We start from the raw sequence: 23690 nt of genomic DNA on the forward strand, positions 1-23690 counted from the left end.
CAATCTGAACTACTACTGTGTGCAAAATTGGTAGGACAGAAAAGAAACATGCAGAGAGTGCTTCTCCAGGTGTTAAGAGTGAAATAGAAAATGCCTCACTGAAAAACACGCAGAGAAAGGCTGAGTTACCAGATCTATGTACCAACTCCAGAGAAGGATTTTGTTTAGAAAATTCAAGTAATTCACACTGTTGTCCATACCACACAGTCTTGCAAAATTAGTATTTGTATAATCATTCCTCCTAGTTTGTGTATATATGTGCACAAAAATTGTAGAAGTTTTTTTTTTTCATTCGAAGATCTAGAGAAAAGCACATCAATTTTGGTTTAATTTATGGGTGAAGTTTTGATCAAAAAGTGTAAGAATTACTAACATTTGTATGGCATGGAATCACAGTGTCAAGTTTCCCGAGGTCAAAAATATCAGAGGTCTCTTCCCTGTTCTCCTTCCTGTGCCTTAAGGGCAGTTTTGGGAAGAATAAAGAAAATGTGTTATTTTTTCCCTCTCCTCAGTATGAATTCTGAGATTCAATATCTTGCCAAAACTTGAAGTTGGCTCTTTGGAAAAACAGACCTTCAAAGAGACTTCAGTTACTAGTTTTCCATGCTTACTTTAGCTGCAACTTCAGCACTGATCTCTTCTTGGGTTTCTGCTAGTCTTTTCTTAGCCACTTCTGTTCGCCTGTCACAGTCTGCAATAAACGACTGCAGATGGTCCATTGCCTAAAACATCAATAAGAACACGGGTCAATGCTGTCAAGAACATGGATATTTCATTAGCTGTAATGCTTCCCAAGTTTATCAAGACTTAACTTTCTTAAGTTTTTATTAGTGAAACTTTGTAAAATGATAGTCTATCAGTTCATGGTGACACATACTGTAAACACATATATTAACACACAACTTTTCAAAAATTATAGCCTACACATTGTCATGGTTCTAAGTATTTGCAGAAATTTGGAAGTGAATCTACCTTAAGTCTTCTCTGACAAGAAGTGAGTATTTCTAGCAGGCATTAAAATTCTTCAAAGGATATTCAGGATCACTTCATCCAGCCATTACATGCAATACTGTAACTTTTTTCACTAGGGTTTTAAGCTATTAAACATATTAACATCATCCCTCCAAATAGCAATTAAAAAACCAAACCTTTTTGTCCTAGTGAAAACTACCTTCCTAGTTGGGAGTTCAAAACTCAAACTATAGTGTATGGAGACAGTATATGATTTGTTATCAATACAGAACTACTTTCTTCATTAAATATAGAATTTAAAACTCTCTTCAAAGCATACACAGCCTTAATATTTGCCTGCTATGTGATAACACTAAGACAGCACCCACATTTATGATATTTTGTTCTGTGGGAGGCTGTTAACAGTTCTACCTAGAGAGTGACAATACAAATTAAATACTTGCATATATTCATGAAGAGGCATGTATCTTTGCCAAGGGTTTCTCTGTTTATAAGATCCTTCTGTGTGTACCAAAACTTAACATCTATTGCTCAGTGTATCGACCTTGGTATACAAACTATACTCTCTCTCCAGCATTAAGACAAAATACATACATCAAGCTCAAAGAAGAAATCTTGATCTTTAGATGCTATTTCATAGTCTGCCCTTAATGCCAGGTCATGCACCTTCAGGCATTCTCCAAGGTCCATTCTCTGAAAAGAGACAGAGGCAATGTGGTTTAACTTTTCAGAAATGTTACAACGAATAAGTTAAGTTAGCATGATTTTCTTTAACAGTCAAATACTCTGAAGCAAATCAGCTCCCCTGAGGGAACGAAAGGGCAGTTTAACAAAGCTATAAGATGATACCAGGTCTTTAAAAGAAATGCATGAATCAGGAAATAATAAAAGCAGAGAGAATGAACAGCTTGTCTTATCATGAAAGCTGTTTGGATTACAAAGTATCATTAACATCTCCCAAAAATGTTGTTTTACTGAAAGTTTAAAAAAGTGACTGAAGTGGAACATCCTGTATTGAATTTAAACAGCTTAGCAGAATCAAGTTCTATGAAAATAACTGGCAAGTTAAATGGTCAAATTCTCGACCCGAACTGTCTGCACACTCTATGGTGTTGTGTTTCAGTCATATTCATCACCTGAAACAGCTACAACCACAGCACCACAGCAAAGTGCTGTTTAAAAAAACATTCTTGAAGTATTCCAAGTGACAGAGTCAAAAAATCAAATCCCAGCAAAACATTTTGCATATGAGTGAAGATGATCTGAACGTTGGACTATGATCAAGAATCAGGGGAGAAAAATTACAGATACTTCACTTGTAATTTAAAACTCTTCTTGGAAGGGCAGGAAGAAAGCATGGACTTAAAAAAAGTAAGTAGGGTGCATCACTAATCTTGCATACAACGCCATTGAGAAGAGTGTCCAGAATCTCATGAGATAACAAACACTGTTTTTAAATTGAAATTTGCATAATACACAGCATAAGAAATTCTAATTCTGTGTGTTCACCACAAGTCTGGTGATCAAGACAGACCAAAACCCCCCCCCCCCCCCCCAAACAACAGGAAAAAAAAATAAATCAAAAAACTAAACCAAACCCCTCCCAAAGCCAATTTGAAACGCAAACAAAATTGAATAAAACCAAGGCAGCCTCTCTGCAAAAGCACAGGCTCATGTATAATCATTGAAACTGATTATTTGCATCACTTAAAACCAGCATGGTTTCAGTTAGGTCTGCTCTTGGCACTTCTCACTTAATATTAAGAAGAGTTAATCCTTTCTTAACACTGAAAGCATATAATGCAAATTGAACTCTGATGGAAAAAGCTATTACTGCTGGAATTAAATAACACTTTTAGAACCAAATCTAAAATAATTAATAACCTGCGTTGTGAGTTTTGTAAATAGAGGATGAGTGTTAACTCAGAAAGTACTGCAAGTCATGTGAATGTGAGCCAAATGAGTAGGGGTTTAGCTGGGTTTTTGTTTGCTTGCTTTTTGTTAATAAATAAAATACTTGCATTTAAGTAAACAATTCAAGCCTCCTAAGTAGAGTAAAAAACCCAAATATCAATTACTTTTGTCTTCTCATATCCCCATTCATTGATGTTCCAATGAATCCATTAAAGTAATTTTTATGGAAGTTGTTAATTTATTTCAAATGTTAGAAACAAACAAACAAAAAAGATTGTTAAAATGAAGAATTTTGAACTTGAAAGTTTTTTATAAACTGCAGTTGTTTAAATACCCTTCAGCCACCATAAATCTGTTTTCCAGAAGACATTCGACTGCAACAGAGAACATCTGATTGCAATGATAAAGATTAGCTTTTCCTATTGCAACCATACAGGCCCTCAGCAATTTTGTTAACTGATGCAAACCCACAAAGACCTTGAAGCTGAGCAGTGTATTATACACGTCTGTTTCCAAGTCATCAGAGGCTGACATTATTTAAACTGAAGCATTCTTTCAGGAAAGTACTTCAATACTAGGAAAACAATAAGAAAGAACATTTTGAAATTATCTGAAAATTAGACACTTAAAAATTCTCCTAAAATTGTGAAAACATTGTGTTTATGCTCGTTCATTTCTTGTACTGATAAGGTCTCTACGGCTAAACTGTAGAACTCAAGGCCTATCCTGTTTGAAGTACTTTAGTTCTAAATGCATACATAAAGCTAGTGACATTCTAATAGGTCTGAATACAATGAGAAGCAGCCTGAAACACATCCACCACATCATTACAAACCCACTATTTTAATATGCAATTGCATACACTTTGAATAAATGCATGAAATAAACTTCCATCACACACTAAAACCCCACAGAATTCACATAACACCACCACGGCACTCGGTTCACTATTATATGTGTTTTATGTTTCTTTTTCCTCTATTTGGGTTGGATTTAACCTCCACAAAATAGTACATTTCCTGATTTCTTTTCTTCTTACTGGGAATTTTAAATCCATAGCCTGAAAGGATGGTAATTACTCTGAGACAGCATTACTAGCGAAAAATTTTCTGTCCTCCCTTTATCACTGTGCTGTGCCACTCCATGCTGACACATCTGCCTGTGCAGTTCAACACAATCTGGGTACTGACTGGGTAAAACATATCTCAGCAAACCAAAATCAGAGGCAAATTTTTCAGCAGTCTTTTTGTCCAACCTGTTGGACAGCCACACAAACAACATGCTGACAATATGTAGGAACAACATAGTAGGGGACTAAGCAGCTAGGATCTCTTACAGTATCAAGATGGTAAACTCAAAAACCTTTGAATAACTTCAGTAATATTAGCAGAAATTTTGAGAGACTAGGTGGCTGTTACAGAGGATTCACTTTTCTTACATGTCTCAATCACAAGAGAAGAAATTTTGACTCCCCTTCTCCTCTTTGATCCAACAGTGTTGCCTTATAAATATTCATGTGGCATAACAGGGAGCAAGAACAAGCAGGTACAAGAGAAAAGGATTCTTTATCACTAGCTTTGCTGCTGAAGAAATTACTTCATTATTGGAACTGCTGCTTAATACAGCCTATGCAAGTTCTGGGCAATCCTTTGTGAACCTTCACAGACATATCACTTTAAAACATCTTTCTTAAAAGTTCTATTAGCAAACTCCATTGTAGAGAGACATAAAAGACCTACCACATTTAAAACTCTTAAACCACTTTGCAAATTATATGTAAAAATAGGCTAAAAATCACTTCTACTGGTGTAAGCTATGCAACATCAAGTGAAGACAACTCATTTTGGGGACGATTCATTGCTGCCACAAGTCCATGCAGGATCAGGATTGTCGAGGACTTTAATAAGCACAGAGCAGCTCATATCATAATCCGGCTAATATGGCCAGCTGTGGAGTAAATGGACAGCAGATGGAAACGGAGAGAGGATACAGCAAGACACATTATTTTCATTTTCGGCAAGTGCACCTTGCCGTTTGGTGCCAAAGCATGCCTACTGCAGAGGCAGAGAACAAGCATTTGCAGTCAGCCATTTAAAGATCAATCGCAGTTGAAACAGATGATGGCTAAAGAGGGAGACTCATGCTCACACATTGAGCTACTAATGAAGGCTTAAAAAGAACACAAACTGTTTTTCACAGTCAATACACTGACTTTCAGACAGACTCAAACTACTTAAAGTGATTTACAGAGGAGTTCTGATAAGCAATGCAAATAAAGAAAGGTGAGAATATCTAAGTCCCCATGCTAGACATAACTAAAGTTTATGGAGTATGTTAAACCACACTTTGAGGTCTTTTTGCAGTTTTCTGCACTTATACTGAGATTAAAGCCGAGAAAAAACCCTTACATATTTGGAGAATCTTTAATACAGATAAAAGCTATTACTGAAGACTAGTCTAGGTAACCACATGCAAAGCTGCATATCAGAAGTACTTTTGCTATTCCAGAGCTCTGCAATAAGAAAGTAGTGCCTTCTACTCTAATTATTTGCTAACCATTTTCTGCAATACTATTTTAATTCCTAACTGTTAGATGGACAATTAGAGCTGCTTGATTTCCCAGAGCTAAGGTTTAGACAACTGTCTTTCATCCTAAACAACCTCATATTGAAATGATTTAGTAATAATTTTTGTCATCCTATCCACAAAATAGATAGAATGCCTTTGGAATTAATACAGAAATATGGATTACAAAGATTTTGTTTGACAAAGATGCATAGCTCTGCTTCAATCAAATCAGGTACAAAAAATAAAATAATCACATGTGTTAAATATGAGTTGACAAAGAAGAGTTGGCCAAAGAATTGGGCAATACAGAATCTGAAGAGTTTATCTGCAACATAAATATGCACTCAAGAGTAGCTGGCACTAATAACTGATTTGGAAAGTAAACTCTGGAATGATGCTGTTTCTGGAATATGAAATTAAGAAGGCTTTCTTTTTCTTCCAGATCTCGAGCCACCTACAGCAAAATTCCCATTCTGGCACTTTTACAACTACTACACGTTCTTTTAACATCAGAAATTTGATTACGGAATGTACTCTATAAGGAGTGCAAAAAGAGCACAGAAAAGCCAAAGCTACTTAAAACACAGAGGGCTGATATTGAGCCAAGTGTGACATAGTAGCACAAACAATCAAATGCTTCTAAAAACAACATGTGTCTTTGACAGATTTTTGAAACAAGATACTCTGGACAATGTTTATGTAGAGAATTCTTTCTAAAGGTACCCTTACCAAAACAGTTCACATTCAGCAAGAGAAGGATTTTTTTGTTTGTTTGCTTAGAAAGATCTGATGTTGCTGATAAATTGATATTGGAAGAACCAGATCTCCTCCTTTGTCAAATTGTTAAGGCAACTACTAGGGTCTGTGTGAGAACACTTGCTACTGATAAAAAGAAGCTGCAGATAAGACTGTTTGGTGACATCTTCCTTACAATGGAACTCACTTTTTAATCTGCATTAACAATTTTGTTTCTGACGTATTTCTACACTTGCAATAAAGCCCATCCTTTCTTGTAGGCAACACATATTCAGAAAGGGAGCCTTTAGGATGATGTAACAATGTGTAATTTAAGTCCTCTGACCCCACTAGCGGGACTTCACTAGCAGGAAAGAAATGCTGACCAAAAAGGATGCAAAAATTATTAAGTTGAAGTCCTTAGTAATCACTGAATTCCAGGTATCTTCAGAAGTCTTTTTAAAAGACATTTCTCCCTATAACCATACTCTCACTTCTGAAGACTTCAAGTCCTTAGAATAGATCTTCACTTACAAAGCTAGCAGGTCTTTCTTATTTTTAAATGAGATAATTAAGTGTTCACATAGTATTTATTCTTATAGCTTGACTATGTAATACACTAAAACTGAAGCTGATGACCGTACAGAAAATAACAAAACCTCCCTTCACCTAGATAAATCAAAGCCATTAAAATGGAATACGGTATAATCAGTTTACTTTCCTGGCATTGTTCAAAAAAATTAAGAATACATTTCAAGCAACTGACATGATCACTTGAGAGGGCAAGAGACCACTTCACAATTCATCACCACTGGGCTGAAGGCTACAAATTGAGGTAGCTTATGCAAGCCTAATTTAATTTGATTTGCTAAGCTGAAGCAGTTCACATGATCAAATCAGTCCTGAACTGAAAAGCTGATACCCTCCAGCACAATGCCTTCTAACAGCTTCTAATGCTTTTTCTAACAGTACAGCAAAAAAATCACAGTCACATCTCAAAACACAAGTTTTAAGCATTGTTATGGGTTATAAGTCTGAGAGAGGAATTTTCCCTTCCCCTGCTTTCCCTGTAAGAGAAAACAGAGGTTGAGGGGGGAAAAAGAATTGATTAGCTTCACAAAGGAGCTGGCATTAGCCTTACAAAAGAACTGGCCGACCTGCTTTATGGGCGATTTAGCTACATTGAGTGGGCCGGAGGGCCGGGGCCAGGTGGGGCTGGTTGGGAGTCGGAGGCAAGGGGGAGGTGGGGTTGCTTGTCTCCCGGGGTGCAGAGAGAGCAGGAGGGTTTTTCTTCTGTCCCTGCTGGACCCATCCAGAGCCCAGTGGAGGAGTCTCCGAGAAGTGATCTCACTGCCCAGCCCAGCTGGATTTCTGGTCCTGCTGGCTTCAGCCTGCCTGGATACCCTGTTTCCCGGGAGCTGCTGTGCCTCAACGGGGAGCTTGCTTGCCCGCGGGAGAGAAGGGGGAGTTTCTTTGCTGAGACGCCATCGTCTGAGACTGCAGTGAGTCCCTGCCACTTGGGGACAGCGGTGAGTTTTCCCGTGAGAGTGTGCTGCCTGCCTTCCTTCTCGTCCCCACGGAGGCGAGGACCGCCCCCCCGTCTCCTCCTCGGCTTCCCCGCGCGGCCCGGGACCGCTCCCTCCAGCCCCTCTCCCCGCGGGGTGACTGCCGGAGCCCACAGCGCCCCCTGCCGACCACGACCGGGGACTGCAGGCCCTGCACCTTCCAGCGCTCCCACAGCGCCCCCTGCAGGCCACAATTGGGACTGAGCTAAGGGACAGGAGGGTATTCATTTAGAATTCTTGTTGTTATTGTTGTTTCTGGTTACTGTTTTTGCCAACATATATATATCTTTTTAATAAAGGGTTGTTATTTCTTCTGGTTTTTTTTCCCACATTTTCCTCGAGTAAAGCCCCCTTAATTTGACATTACAATTGCAGAGAGAGAGGAGTTTGGTCTATCTCATAACTCATCCTCTTTAGCAAACAGTCCAGTTTCATTTAAACTGTGACAAGCATGCAAATAGTTCCACTGAGCCAATGGGCCTGCTGGCAAATCAACCAACTACAGATTAAAACACTTTACTAACACCTATCTGCAGATGTGTGAACTATCCAAACTTCTCTTCCACAGCAGGAAAAGGAGACATAGACAGTACATTCAGTGAGCCTAAATGGATACACCCCACCTTGAGAGAGATACCCAGTGGGGAGGTGAACTGAATCCCTTCCCAGGCTCCATTGCCTAGATACCTTCTGACTTCAGAGCAAGCTTCAACACCTAGCTCCTCAGCTGGAACCTAAATTTAGATGTCTTAATCTGGAGCTGAATTCCACCACTAACAAGCTTAAAGTTAATCAGGAATTCAAGTATATTGCTAAACCAAGGTCTTGGTCAGTATGGTTTTAGTCAGCAGCAGTCCTGAAGACTAGAGTGTAATAAATTCATGAGCACCTGAAGACAGGTTTAAGTGCAGGGCTGGGCTGACACAGCATACTTTCATGTCAGTATAAATAAAATGCAAAAAGCGATTTTCCTCAACAAATACACATAAATACAAAGTTAAACCACTGAGGAGAAAGGAGTTTCTCAACCATGGTTTGCACAGACCACATACAGTAATTGTGAATTTTTTTTTCATCAGGGAAGCACAATCAAGCTAATAAGAAAGCCAGATTGATGCAGAAGTATTGAACTGTTCTGGGATCTTTAAAGATAATTACTGGGTTACTACAAATATTCAGGACATTGCTACTTTAAATCTTATTAAAGGTAGTTGTTTTAAGTCTTCCCATGTTGTAGTTTTCATTAGTACTCAGCTCTTCACTCAGAAACATACCAAGACAGAGAAAACATGCTTATACATCTTGTAGAACCTGCAGAACACAGCACAGACCTTACTTAAATCCAGAGAATGTTGCTTAATAGGTTTGTACCATTACAGAGGAGTTATCTGACTCCTACATATGCAGCTTCAGTCCTAATATCATAATACAAACAAACATTTTTTTAAGAAAAAAACCAAACACCCACAAACAAAAACTCCAAAAAAAACCCTACCCAAAACCAAAGCCACCAAAAAGCCCACAAGCCTGATCATCAGCAACTGTTTAGGATAAATGTAACAGTGTTAACCCTCTAAGGCCAAAAAAATGAAATAAAAATTGCTAACTTTAAGTGGCAAATTATTCAGTGTCCCAGTAGTCAGGGTTTACAAAGACTTATTAATCTCTTATTATAAATTTTTCAACCTGAATGAGCAAATTCTTAAACCACTGATTTATGCGAGCTGGCACCCAAGTAATCATCATGAAAAAGCAGAGCACCAAAATATGAAAAAGTGACAGTTTAAAATAGCTTTGGAGAGAGTCATTGTCAAAAGCAAGTTCTGAGCACTGTTCTACAATCTTGAATACAAGTTCTGTGATCTTGCCAATTAGTTTACTATGTGCCTCACACAAACTTCAGAACACATTTCAACTAAAAAAAAAAAATCACAGAGCACTAGAGATTTGGAACTGGTATTTAATAAACTGAAAGAGGATGCTACAATTTTATCTTTGCATTTTTTGCTGTTGAGACTCAGAATTCTACCTATGGCTTCCATGTAGCCCATTACTCCCACTGCCCTTAGCAGGCGGCCACAAAAAATCCAAACCAATATTCTCCCTATCTCTCCCCAAAAAGTGACACAAAATCACCTCCAGCAGGCAGACACACCTCTGACTGCTTGACTTAGAATTTCCAAGTCTACAAACCCAGACACTTGGTAGCACAAAAACATATCCCTAAATAAAACCCCTAAACCAAAAGTATTCACACAGTACCTTTACCAAAACACCCTGCAGCCTGAGGAACATGGTTTTTATTGTCAAGGGAAATCAACACTTCAGCAGAAATTGGGGGATTTGGCCATTAAGGGAAAGAAAGAATACACTAAATTAATAGCGCCTACTCATATGAGTCACTTTGTCTTCTGTTATCTGTGAATGTCCTCCTTGAGTGCTTTCAAAAGAGTGGGTGGATCTAGAATTGTACAGAAGCCTGCATTTTGCAGACAGGAACAGTAATATGCAGCACTTAAGAATCACAGATTATCTTGTGATGCAAAAAAAATAGCAACTCATGTCCAGTATTTTACTGATAATCTAGTCAACAAAGAGATTTAACCTCATAAAATGTCCCCAGAGAACTTATCCTTTCAGAAGCATTCATGGATTTGAATTTAAAAAAAGAAGTGTCACTCAACCTTTGTTATGTATAGATCTTGAATGCAAAAATCAAAATTTTCCTCTCAAAACTCTGGAGAAAACTTCACAGTCATTTTCTAAATCAATGATAAACTGTTCAGTCAGATTCTACACTTCTTGCCCTTTTAAAAACTGCTCTTAAAGAGAGAAGGTCCACAGCAGAACATCACATGGGCCAGGTAAAGCCTGCCTCTTACAAGTCCCTTACTACTAGTCTCACTAAAAGGATTAAACCAGTCATTGTTTTTCTGGACCTGGATTTACATTGTGAAACACATTTTGTGGTATGATGACTAATTGCATTATGAGGAAGGAAAAAGAAAAGATTGATATTCTCCGAAGCGGCAGTTTAGTTTAGTTCTGCAAGAGCAGCAGCAGAATCCAGTATGAGACAGATGAAACTTCCACCTAAACTGAGTAAGCTCTCTCAGCTGATGTGATTGACCTGCACCATCAGAGGCACTACTGTACGATAACTATGACTTTTATAGTTCTAAAGATAAACATTTCTTACTTGCTAAAGACAGCTGTCCTAGAAATCTTTGTTTACGAAATTAGACACAATGAAGAGCTGCCAAACCAATCTTTGAAAAGTCTCTTCTTGTGGATTATGACCAAGGACTTTGTATGTTTTTACAGCATACTGGTATGTCCAACCACCCCCCCCAGCAGAAGCTATTTTTCTTACCACACAACCAAAACACTGGCTAACCTAACAGATGGGTGAAAAGAACACATTTGCCCCCCCTTTTCCCCATGTTGTTTGGACAGTAATGTAACAACAGCTCGAAACAAAACTAGATATACATTGGTACACAGTACTACATCAAATAATCCTTAAGACAGGTTTTCCAGTACTTATATGTGCCAACATGAGTAAGAAAAGGTACAGAAGTGCAGCATTAAGACCAGTAGGCACACGAGACTCCGCATATCATCACATTACATCTCTCTACTATTAATTATTTTAACATCACTGAACATCAGGTTACATAATCAATGAAACACAACTCACCTGCCATTCACAAAAAATAAGCTACTTAAAACAGGCACTCCAAGGTAAAGTACACACACACACTGTCAAAGCCCCTTGTTTGCTATGCTCAGGCAGTAGAACTTTGGCTACAGAGTACACAAAAATCCAAGTCAAACAACTTACTAATATGCCATAAATGGAGATTTAATATTGGCCTTAGAATTTATGAAAATGGCACAGTAACTGGATATTGTATAGTAAGTGCCACTATCATATTAAAGGTATCTCAGCTTCTAGAAATTTAATTATTTGAACTTTCAATTATTTTCATTAAATATTTCTGAAGAAAGAAAGATCACCTCTCCCCTTCCCTATACAAATGTATCTGTAGGATACTTTCCCACTACCACATAATTTAAGAAAGCAACTTCATAATTTGTGCATAAATTATATTTCTTTTTTTTCTACTACTTGTAACTGTACCAGCTTAAGACCACTTTGCTGTGGCGCAATTCATGCAGGTAGCGTTATTTGGTTTTTTATGTAATACCAAACAGTGAAATTTAAGTAATAATTAGCATACAGAATTCTAAAAACTAACTTCATAACCCATAAATTAGTCGTTTATAAAAGTTCCTCTGACCAACTGGAGAGCACTAGATAGATACTCACTGAAAATTATGAAATTAAAGGAAATATTACAAAGAACAAATATAATTCAATTTCTCCATTCTATCTAAATAAAACATGAGATTTAGCTACATACAGTTCCAGAGAGCACATCATGAGGGCAGCAGTTGAGAAGGTGGCTCTTGCACACTCTGTCATCACTGAATTTGATTCGCTGACGGGTCGTGTCACCTGCAATATAGAAATCAGCACATTCCAGGTTAGAAAACTGAGGAAGTCAAACATGTTCTCCAGGTTACATGCAAAGTGTTAACAGGGCCCTGTCACATAGTGAACGTCTATGGAAACTAGAACTTAAAACACTCTGTGCTTCTTTGCCAAATAACACAAAAAACACAAATGTGTGTTTTAGTGCTCTATAATGCTATTTAAAAAAACCTCTCACATTTCCCCTTCAAAAATGCGGTAGGAAAAGTGCTTGAAACCAGAAAGTCAGTATTAGCTTAAAAACACTTTGATACAACAGCATTTGTTAAATGAGCTATATAATGTTCTATTCAGATTTTGCATGAAATAGTGATGTATTTGTATGCAAGAATTAGCATATAAAAGCAGCCTCATAAACACAAAATGATACACATTGAGTCTTCACCAAATCCCACCTGATACTTATTTTATGATTTTGCACCCTCTTACTTCTGATGGGAATAGCATAAAGAGTTGGCAGAAGAATGATTTTAAATGCTTACAAACCTGAAAAGAAAATCAGTCAAATATACGGGCATAGCCTATATGCAAAATATCTTACAGGTGTTTGCATATCTCCATATGATAAACCTTTTTTTTTTTCCTTTTCTCTTCTACATGCTGCTTGTTGGGCTGGAACATCTTAATTAGATCTTCATTGTGGTAGGTTGTAGTTCCTGCATCAGCAGAAACATCAACCTGCCCAGATACTGAGGTCCAATTGCAAGGTTAAATAACCCCTTCTTGGAGCAAGACCTGAAGTCTTCCGAACAAAGTAACCAGTTGGTATTCTGGGGATGAGGGCATATGTTTCCCTTTGAGTCATAACATAATTATCACTGTTTGGAATTCAGAAGAGAGATCACAGCAATGGCTCTCTTCTTGTTAAGACACAGGCATGATAAAACACCTTAATCTTGCTCAGGATGTAGCCAGTTATTTTTTTAAACATAACAACTTGTTAAGATTTCTAATCATTGAAAACCTACTGGTGAATTACTGAAGCAAGGATGGCTGCTGGGAAAAAACCACGACATACGATGAGTTCAGATAGCAGCCTCTTCCATTTCATTAAATAATTTAAAGAGTGTAGATATATTTTGCAATTATTAAAGTTTTTTTAAGGCTTCATGATTTGAAACTCTAAGACTTTTGAATCTATTAAACAATTCAAGAAGCCAAATTCATTACTGAGGTAACTATAACAGAAGGGAATAACAAACCCATATCTTTACAGATTACAAGCCTTTCTTACCATTATGTAATCAGATTTTTAAATATCAGTTCTATGCATAGGATACTAATATATAACATTTTCAGATGGGCCACGTTTCAGATTCTTAAGTAAACAAAAGTTTCCATAAACAACACATGCTTAATTTGCCTGCGGGATACAACAGTTAAGACCTGTAACCCACACACCAAAGAGCTTCAAAGCAGTTCAACAATAGGTTTTCTAGAGGACAACCTTACTGCTTAGTTATACTTACACTACTAAAAATTTAGAGTAATCCCTTTATAATCATGCCTGCTACTGCAGTAAAGAGTTTTGCTCTTCTTTTTCTTTTTTTTTTTTTTTGCTTTTTAGGAGGTGGATCCGTATTTTTTTTAAACACATAACTGCGTTTGTTCCACATTCATTAACACATCTGAAAAGTTATTGATAACTCACGGCTCGGCGAATGCGGGGCCTTTCTGACACTCCCTTGCAGATTGATGTAGGCAGGCAAAGATACATTGAACCTTTATAAATAAAACAAGGGGCCAGATTGTTCAGTTTGTATAGAATAATAGACTCTGCCAGCAATTTTAACACAGCATCTAGAAATACATGTTGACTGTAAAGATTCTTCTATATAAAGACACATGAACAAAATAAAGAAAAGTATTTAAAAACCCCCACATCTGGCAGCCTAAAAGCACTAACCTAACAGAAGTCAAGGAGTTATCGAGACCAGAAAATTGCTGGAAAATGGTGGTTCTTCATGTAAAGTTGGCAAGCAGTATTTTCACAGACATTACCTCAACATCTGGTCATAGCTTTTTTTCACACCTCTACCACAACTAGGTATTGATGCTACAGCTGAAATATAATCTTTTTCCACCAAAGTGGCTAGCATGACAATCACAATTACCAAACCGAGGTCAGACAGCATGGGGGGGAGGGAGAAAGAGCTGGCAGAAACTAGTCAACAACAGCCTCGAGAACACTTTATACATTTACGTTTTAAACCTTTGTTCTTTCTGCACTGTGCCTTTGGTATAGTATTTAAGGGACTTTCAGGAAGGCTTCCATACACAGATCATTTGGGTGTTTACCTCTTCCTTCCTCTGAAAAACAGTTTCATACCTCACCATTTCTTTTTAATCTATATTGTTTCAGAAGGAAAAACTTATCAAAAAGGTGTCATATGCCACGTCCTAACAATGACTGAATTTTGTGTCCCTCTGGCAGCTCATTCGCAAGTCTGACAGCCTCAGAAGAAAATGCTCTTACTTATTAACGAATTTTGTGAGCTCCAGTACTCCTGAATAGTGCACACCTGTTGGCAAAGACAGAAGATGCATTCTGCTGCTGACCCACAGATGAATCATCTTGAGTAGGTGATGACCTGAGGTCTACATGAGTTGCTGGGGGGAGGGCAGAATAAAATCTATGGATCCACTATGCACCTGACATTCTGCCTACAGCAAATAAAACTTATGCAGATGCCTTCTAAGAATTAAAACAACATGAACAGATGTGTTCTTAAGCCAAGAACTTCCACAGTACATTGATAACCAAGACACTATTTCTCCTTGTCAAACTGTACATAGGTTGATACCCTCTTTGTATGGTCAAAGAAACAAGAGAATGCTAAATAATGCTTATGAGTGTTTAGAAAAAAAAGGCTTTATATATCCTGTAATAAGAAAGTAATACATCTAAAACACTAAGCAGCTGCATCATCTAAATTTTAGAAGTATTCTTAAACATTTGTAAAGAGGACACTGATATTTCAGACCTTATTGCAAGTTGTATTTTAATAGGTAAATAATTAAATTAGCTCAGAATAGCAACTTATTTAACCCTGCCTCTGAAAAAGAGCAGAGTATCCAACTATTGATCTTTAGGACTCATGCGCATTAAAGAAATCAAAGTAATTTACCAGGGTATTACAGGAGTCAACATCTATTAAGCCATCCCTGTGTTTCCAATTAAATTTTCTCCATTAAAAAGAAAAAGGTTGATAAAATTTATATGGAAAAAATATAAATTAAATTTTCCTCAAGCAGTAAAATCTTTAGTTTACTTAACATACCTGTCCCAAACCACATTCTATAAGAGATTAGTTTCCAGGTGAACGGAAAACTTTGAAACAGAATTGAAACCATTCAAGCAAAAAAGCAAAACGTTAAGGGAACTTTGACACTTGCACATGTCCTATCCTTTATAAGCATAAGGAATCTGCACACTAGAGACACAAATATTAAAGACATTATGGCAGTAACGTAAACTTTCTAATGGAAGTTTTCTATTTTGTATGAAACATGCTGACTGCAAAATTCACATCAATATTCAAGACTAATGCATACTGCTGATTAAGGAACATCCAGAGGTTAAGATCACAATGTGCACTTGTACTATACAGTTCATTTTGAACTCCCAATTCTAACCTATAAACAAGCCTCCACAATGTCATTCCTGTTCAGTACATTTTAGTCACAAGTCATCAGAATGAACACTCAGGCATCAACAATGCTTAGCATTATAACGTGCTCATATCAATGACTTCTTTGATCCATCATCTCTTACTATTCTGATGTACCCTAATACACTACTATCAACAATCCCAGTGCACAGATGAGAATTACCCTTTATAATCCAACTGTAACCTCTAATTGTAAACTAATGGTGCAATCCATGAAAAGGAAACAATGAGCATTTGAATTTTCATGCTGTTGACTTCCTGCATTAAGCTACATCAACAAAAAATTGTTAACTTTCCACTCAAATTTTTGAAGCACGAGTCCCAACATACTGGCCAGGGACTCTGAAAGCTTTATTCAAGAAGAGCTACCAACTGGGTGGAGTATCTGGTTAAAAACTGTGTATCAAATTTCATTCGCAAAGCAAGCCCTCTATAGCAAATATTCATCATTATTTAAGCGAAGCTTAAGCAGTCACAGAAGATCCTGTTCCTGCTGCACACTGAATGGGCAGCTAATTCTTATATTTTTGTCACTAACACTGGATGCATTTTTACCATAACACCTTTAGAATAATACATATTTTTAAGTAGGACTGCTTCTGCTTTACACCATGACTGAAGTAACACTTGTGAATGCAGAATATAATGAAATAATTTTTTAGCTAATGCGTTACAAGTGGAACTAATATATGAATGAACATGCCTATTTGCTTCATCACAAACACCATTTCATAAGGTGTCCCAAAGAGAGAGAGTAGAAAAATTCCTCAAGTTCTTTACTGTTCCCCTCATTTTCAAAGGCTAAACTACCAGAACTTTGTAACAAAGCTAGCAACAACAAACAATTCGCTAAACATGATCGTTGCTCTTAAAACCTTCTGATAGCTCCTGATTGACAAAGTATCTTTTCATGAAGTTTATGTGTTGCGACTACTTTCGGATTTCTGCGCTGATACCAATTCAACATCTGGGGCAGGTTTTGCAGAAATTCCTGTATATGAAATACTTTTCTCTGCCATTACTGCTCCATATTTGAAAGCCGAGCTCTCATCCTTCCACCGCCACGTGTAACGCAAAGTGGAAAACCAAAATCTATCTACCCTGAAAATACCAACATCAACCCAATATGCATCATTAAGCACATAGAGACTCTTCAGTAATCTCATACAGAAACAAAGAAATCAAAAAATGGGTTACATGCTCTGGATTACACCTCTGTTACCACATAAAGTGTGCCACCAAACACAAGATGGCTAAAATTAGTGCAGGAGCATCACTTCAGCTCCTCCCAAACAATGAGGACAGAAAAGTCACACACTAGTAACCACTGCTAAGGATAACTGATGTATAAAACAGAAAAAAATGGTTAGGATGTGAATAGATGTAAATAGAATATTGTAAGTTTCAAAGTGAGAAGAAGATGATCTACAACAAGAAAAGTGCTTTGCTAGTAACAGCTGAAGAACCAAAGACTTTGAACACAGCAGCTCAGCTCAAAAAGCTAGCAGGTGAAGCCAAAGAGGTGCTGACTGGCACTTCATACATATGAGTTCTGTATACCTAAAGGCTGCAGAGATTTTTCTGCTAGTCACATAGCATAATATTTGTTAGGATGCTTGGGAGAACGTTTTCATGAGCACATCTACATCTCAGAAGCATGCACAAATTCACCTGTCCTTACAAGAATCCAATTAACTTTGTTAGCTTTACATATCCCTAAACTATACACTAATTTTGAAGTAGCGGCAATTATTTTAGAAAACCCAAACCACCACATTTCTTTGCAACAGTCAAGTCTTAGCAGTTTCAAGATGTGTGGCACCAGGGCCATTTGGATCTGCTGTGTCTGCACTACTGTCAGAAGCAATGATCCTGCTTCACCCCCTGTTTCTAACCAATTCCTCATGCTGACTCGGGCACTCACTCCTGTAGCAAGGCAGAGCACATAACTGACCTGCAGGAAAATGAACTAGTTGGGCCAGATAAGCTGATTTAAGATAAAACTGCATCTTTTCAATCAGGCCTTTAAAGAAAACTTGTCAATCTTTGCCCATTTCAACTATATTCTGAAGAAAAAAAACACAATAAAACCCCCCAAACCCTGGGGGACTAACATCAATTGTTAACATTTCACTCAATTTGTAAATGACTTGATTTACAGTTATGATTCTATCTGTAAGGTTCACTTCTGTTTTCTGGAGAACAGGGATGGCAAAAACAGGGTTTATCTAAGCATACTATAAAAAAAATGTAATACTATAATGTAATACTATTAAAAAAATGTAATAAAAACTCCTTTAGTTTAACTGCTAACAAGAAAAAAAAACATGAAGAAAATATTCATATGTTGATACATAAGATTAGCACCTGATCTTCAACACTTCCTATTTCTCAGTGTTTGGGAACCCCACGTTGTATCTTCAGTAATTTATATTTAAGCCTCTCTAAGTATGCCTGGTTATCAGTGCTTGAAATGACATTTCAGAGAAGATTTCTTTTAACCCGTAGTCATAAGTATATTAAATGTAAATGAGCCCAGGCTTTTACTCACATCAAAATCTAAGGCACTTTCAATTTTTTTTAATTCTGTCATGGTCCACATTCAATTCAGTTTTCCACTTCTTGTCAGAGAAGCATGCAAAAGAAGTTTAACTTGGGTATATTTAATGTATTAAAAAAAGCCAGCTTCTTTTTAAATGTGCTTTTTTCGGGTGTGTAAGAGAACCATTTACAGAATTATTTCATTGTATTGACATTAACAATACAACTGCTTTTTAGATAACCCAGACATATTCTAAGAACTGCAACTCACTGGAAACTGCTGAGGAGCACCTGCCAAGTGCCTTCAGGTTCACTCTGTCAGGTGTCTGTCACATGAGCAAAGGCAGGCAGGGAGCACCAGGGCACTGGCCCAGGCAGCTGCCAAGAGGCTATGCCAGAACCTCACATCCTGGCAGGTACCACCAGTGATGCCGTGTGACCACAAGTGCATCCATCCTACTGCCAAAACTCAGGCAAGGGAGGAAGCAGGTTGCCAAAGGAAGTCAGGAGGCTCCCAGTTCTCCCTGTCCACGAGCATAGGGCCCTCTGGGAAAGGGCCCAGCAAGGGGCAGGCCTGAAGCTGCATACCTGGTTCTAGTCGGCCACGTGTCTGGCAGCTCTGTCTGACGTGAGAAGACTCCTGTCTAACACAGTTTGTTTTCCATAAATATTCTTACGGCTCAGTGGGTATTTTCTGAATCAATTTGACCAATGTGGAGCTGTGCTTTCTAGGTGTTCTCAGAGCTTAACAGCAAATCCATAAACATTTAATAACTACATCCTCCAAGCTTCTCCATTCTGGCCCTAGGGACACCATTTATAATGAGTGTGCACATACTTCCACAAATTACAGCCTACAGTTCATCTCCTAAAACCATGTCTGAGCATCTCATTGTGGAATTTTCAAAACCATTTTCAGAGCACATTCCTGTTCTCTATAAACGATACTATAAGCTAAAAAAAAAAATAAATAAAAAAGACAAATATTCAGGCATCACCATTGGTTTTGAGTTTACCTCATTTACCTCTGAGTTTTTTCTATTCCCACTGAAGAGATCAAATGTTAGATCTACCTTTTCTAAAATAGGTTTAAACTTGCATATTCTAGGTTCCTCAAAAAAAAACCCCAAAAAACCCAAAAAAACCCAACAACAAAAAACCAAAACACCCTCAAACCCAAAGAACACAATCCACCCAAAACAAAACAAAAAACCCCACCAGACTGTGTAAAGTATAAAATTAAAAAGCACTTCAGTAATTTTTAACAATATACAACACAAACATTGCCCAAGAAAGAGTATTTTTTAAAAAACATTTTAAACTCCATTGTGCTGCCAGGCAGAGCAAAACCAAAGGCAATGGGGACAAGTGGTGAAATGAGAGCTATCTTCTACCAGGAATTTAAAAAATTGCCACATTCTCATGAAAAGCTGCAATTTGCATATTACTAGAAACCGAATATTTGTCAAAGGTAATAGAAACATAAAAAAACCCTAACGACCCCAAATCCCACTACTCTCAAGGTTAGCAACATTTCAATGACCTTGAGCCTGGCCTTGAATTTAGTAAGTACCAGTTCTGCAAAAAAGGCATATTTTCAATCCCTATGCACACTCCAGTTTTAAATAATACTCCACTGGATTTTTCATTTTTTCTTTAAACTGGAGTGGTGTTCCATAGAGATCCTGAATCCAATAATGGAAGCCAGTTTTGCAAATGATGTTTTCTTCTTATCCTTCCTCATCCTGCCAATTCTGTTTAAATGCCTCCTCTCTAGCCAGTTAGTTTCTAAACAGTTCAGCACATGCGGTTTAGGAATTACAGGGTGGGGGGGAGGGGGGAATACAAGCATCAATAAACTAACTGCTTTCTCACAAAGCTAAAAAAAAACCTAGTGACTTTTTCTGGTTTAGATGTTAGTCACTCAGCATTTTTGAGCTGCCACAGGTAAATCACACTCTTCTCCCACCGCCCAACAGAAAATACTTTCAGAAACTGCAACAGCTCCCCCATCCCCCTTAAACTTTCTGTGTAGTCTCAGGCAGCTCTGAGACAGCGATCTAGGTGCCAACACTGGGAAGACTCGAGTTTCATAAGCAAAATGTTACTTTGCCAAGCACTTAGACACGCGCAGCCACAACAGGAAGTATTGGAAAATCTTCTGGAGCAAGACAAAACCACCCTAAATTAGATCCTGCACGATGACCACTCACTAACCAGCCTTACTCTGGAAGGCAATCTTTGCAGAACAAAGATTAGAACTTAGCGGAAAGCATTCATAGTATATGGGGTATGTGAAAACTAGTTACATCCATTTAAAATTCTATATTATACTAAAAAAGCTGTCACATCACATTAGCCCAGTACCAAGAGATGATTGGCACATACGAGATACATCCCACTTCCTACATCCTAATCGGTGCACAGGGAAACAGGCAACCATTAATTCCGCACGAAGCTTCAACAAACATGTAACACATCTGCAAGAGCGAGTACGACATGCAGAACACTGAAATCATCTCTAATTGCTGCCTACCCTCGGGTGCAGTATTCTTTTGCTTATAAGAACTGCACAGCGTAACAGGAACTGCTCTTTCCCAACAGCACCCCAGTTATGTGGATTTACGGTCAAGTGCCGGTTCAAACTTTCGAGTTCATCGCCACGCGCCCTGACAAAAACTGTGAGCAGCTTTACACAGCAATAATCTTCAGTTCACTGCGCGACCACAGAGCGATCTGAAACCCGACCGTACATCTAATATCTCCCTCAGGGAATTACTGCCTCCAGATGTTAAGCTTCTAGTTAGCCGTTTGGGGCTTGATTTGACAAGACCTTGTCCACTTGGGTCAACCCCATTTTGCCTTTCAGAAAGCAACAGCCGTACCCGCCTGCTAACTGACACGATGGCTTGGGTCGGAATTTACACAAAAACTACAATAACACAAAAACCCACCCTGCTCTATGGAAGGGGCTGTTGGCTTACGAGGGATTTTCTAGCTCGCTGTGTCCCCCCTCCCCACGAGCAAAATGTCGCAGCCGCCGTGTCCCTCCACGGGACGGCGCGGGAGGGCTGCGGGCACCGCCGGCAGCGCATCTCCCTCCGACAGCACCGGGAACGGCAGCGCCCGGCGCCGACAGCTCCGCTGGGGGAGGCGGTGCCCAGCCCCCCCACCCGCCGGTGACCGACGGCCCCGCCCCGCGGGGGAAGCGGGGAACGGGCCCCGGGCCTGCCAATCACGGCGAGCGCCGCCCGGCCCGCCCGGAGCCGCCGTGACCTCCGGGGCTGCGGCGGCTCCGCCCCCTCCTGCCCGCCCCGCCGCGGCCGGGGGCACTTACCGTCCCGGGACGTGCCCATGAGCTGGTCCAGCATGGCGCGCATCTGGGCCTGCGCCGACATCCTGAGCGCGGGGACGGCCGGCGCAGCCCGGCCGAGTCACGCCGACAGCGGCCTGCAAGGCCCGAGGCGCGGCGGGCGCTCGGCCCTGCCCCTCGCGTCACGGGCGGGCCCGGGCGGGGCCGCTCCCCCGCCGCCGCGGGGGGAGGGAGAGGAGCGGTCGCTGCCTCCGCCTGGCGCTCCCAGGGGGAGGCGGAGCGGGAATCCCGCCTCGCGCCGGGCCCGGTGCCGCCGCTGCCGCCGCCTCGCGCCCCTGCACGCGCCCCCTCCGCGCGCTCCCTCCCGCGCCCGCCACGCGCGCGCGCCGGCGGGAACGGAAACCCACGCGCAGGCGCTCTACGTCTCTCCGTCCGCTCGGCGACGTCAGCGCGGACGGGCCGCGGCGCCCTCCCATTGGCCACGGCCCGCGGTGCTCGGCCGGTGACGCACCGCGTGGCGAGGCGCCTGATTGGGCCGCCGGGCTGGGCCTCTGGGGCGCGCTGATTGGCCAGGGGGGCCCGCGTGGCTGCTGTGACGTCATGGTCTCTGGGTCAGCGGCGGCGGGCGGGGCGGGGCGTCTGGGAGCTCCTTGGGGACGGTCTCGTTTGGAGACAGCTCCCTACTGGACTCGTGTCCAGCACCACTGCAGTCGCCCCGTGCTTCGTTCAAGCTGCCGGGTGCGGTTGTGGTGATGAAAGTTACTGTAATACCCCGCTTCTTGGAGAACCTCCCTTAAAACTGAAGCTTCGCCACGTGCGGCAGCAAATTCAGCTTGCGAGGCGCTGAGATCCAATTTCAAAATTGGATTCACGTTCTCCGTTCCAACGCCTGCACTTTGTGACTCTCCCTTTGTCAACCGTGGTGTTGCCATCTAGTGCCCAGGACCCGTCATGGATATCAATTCTAATCGTCCACCAGCGCGGTCCCGTTCAGCTTTTGAAATTACCTCAGTACGAGTGAGAAAAGGCAACACAAACCACCCGCCCAATTACGTGTATTTCACAAGGACTTGCAGAGAAGATGAAGTGCTCTTCTATCACATGTCCAGGGAAAGATTCTCTACCCGGTGCCCCTCAGCTATTTAGAACATGTCCTGGCATTGCTTTTTCTTTAAAATATAAATTTACTTTTGTTGGTCATTTCTTTGGATTGAAGGTGAAGTAAATGGAAGAGATACCAATAGTGGTTAAAATGTTCTCCTTTTTAATACCTTAATATGCTTAGGGGAAATTGAGAAGCTTTAGCTATTATTCCTACCCACACCATACATTCTTTAGGTACTCTTTAAAGAGCACCTATGTCTGGCCAAGTTTCAGCATTTCTTCCAGAAGTGATTTCAGTGAGCCTTTTTTTTTTTTTCCCTTCTGGAGCAGTATACTACAGACTTTGGATGGAGTAAACCTTTAGTCCCTTGGAAAAGTAAATTGCATGAACGCAGCAGCTAAATGAAATAATTCAGAACAACCAGTATGACACAGCTATTCTCAGGGTGTGGTGACATCTCATAACTTAGATCTACTATGCTGAAAATAGGTTGGTACTTTCCCACCTGTGATATCAATGTTTTTCAAAAAACCCACTGCTGTTTAACTTGTGAGACACTGTAAGACTTGCAACTGGAATCTGGTCTACAGAACCCTAAAACCTGTAGTTCCCACCTCCTTACCTTACCTCAGTAGCCCAAATCTCCTCAGTTTTAAGGATCTATTGTCTATGCGCTGTACTGTGGGGATTAAACCATCTTATCATTCTATTTGCAATGCTTTTCTGACAGAATACTTTGTTTTCCCTG

The 23690-nt window shown here is 39.9% G+C and overlaps 1 protein-coding gene across 3 annotated transcripts in view; it reads right to left on the bottom strand.

Annotated features, from left to right (window-relative positions):
* LOC113957374 (putative RNA-binding protein Luc7-like 2) overlaps positions 1–21998 on the bottom strand; it is a 32634-nt gene extending 10636 nt beyond the window's left edge. Inside the window, exons 1-5 of one of the 3 annotated variants that reach the window (XM_027664829.1) lie at positions 21862–21987; positions 13964–14034; positions 12182–12276; positions 1567–1665; positions 612–722 (exon numbers count right to left, since the gene is read on the bottom strand). In XM_027664829.1, the coding sequence (XP_027520630.1) occupies positions 612–722; positions 1567–1662 (207 nt within the window). In that variant the 5' untranslated portion in view covers positions 1663–1665; positions 12182–12276; positions 13964–14034; positions 21862–21987. Of the gene's footprint in view, positions 1–611; positions 723–1566; positions 1666–12181; positions 12277–13963; positions 14035–21861 lie in introns of all 3 variants that reach the window. The other 2 variants (XM_027664811.1, XM_027664821.1) reach the window with 2 other exon arrangements.
* Between the last annotated feature and the right edge of the window lie 1692 nt (positions 21999–23690).

Source organism: Corapipo altera, unplaced genomic scaffold (assembly GCF_003945725.1).
Source record: "Corapipo altera isolate COAL_440 unplaced genomic scaffold, ASM394572v1 1, whole genome shotgun sequence".
Lineage (NCBI taxonomy): Eukaryota > Metazoa > Chordata > Aves > Passeriformes > Pipridae > Corapipo > Corapipo altera.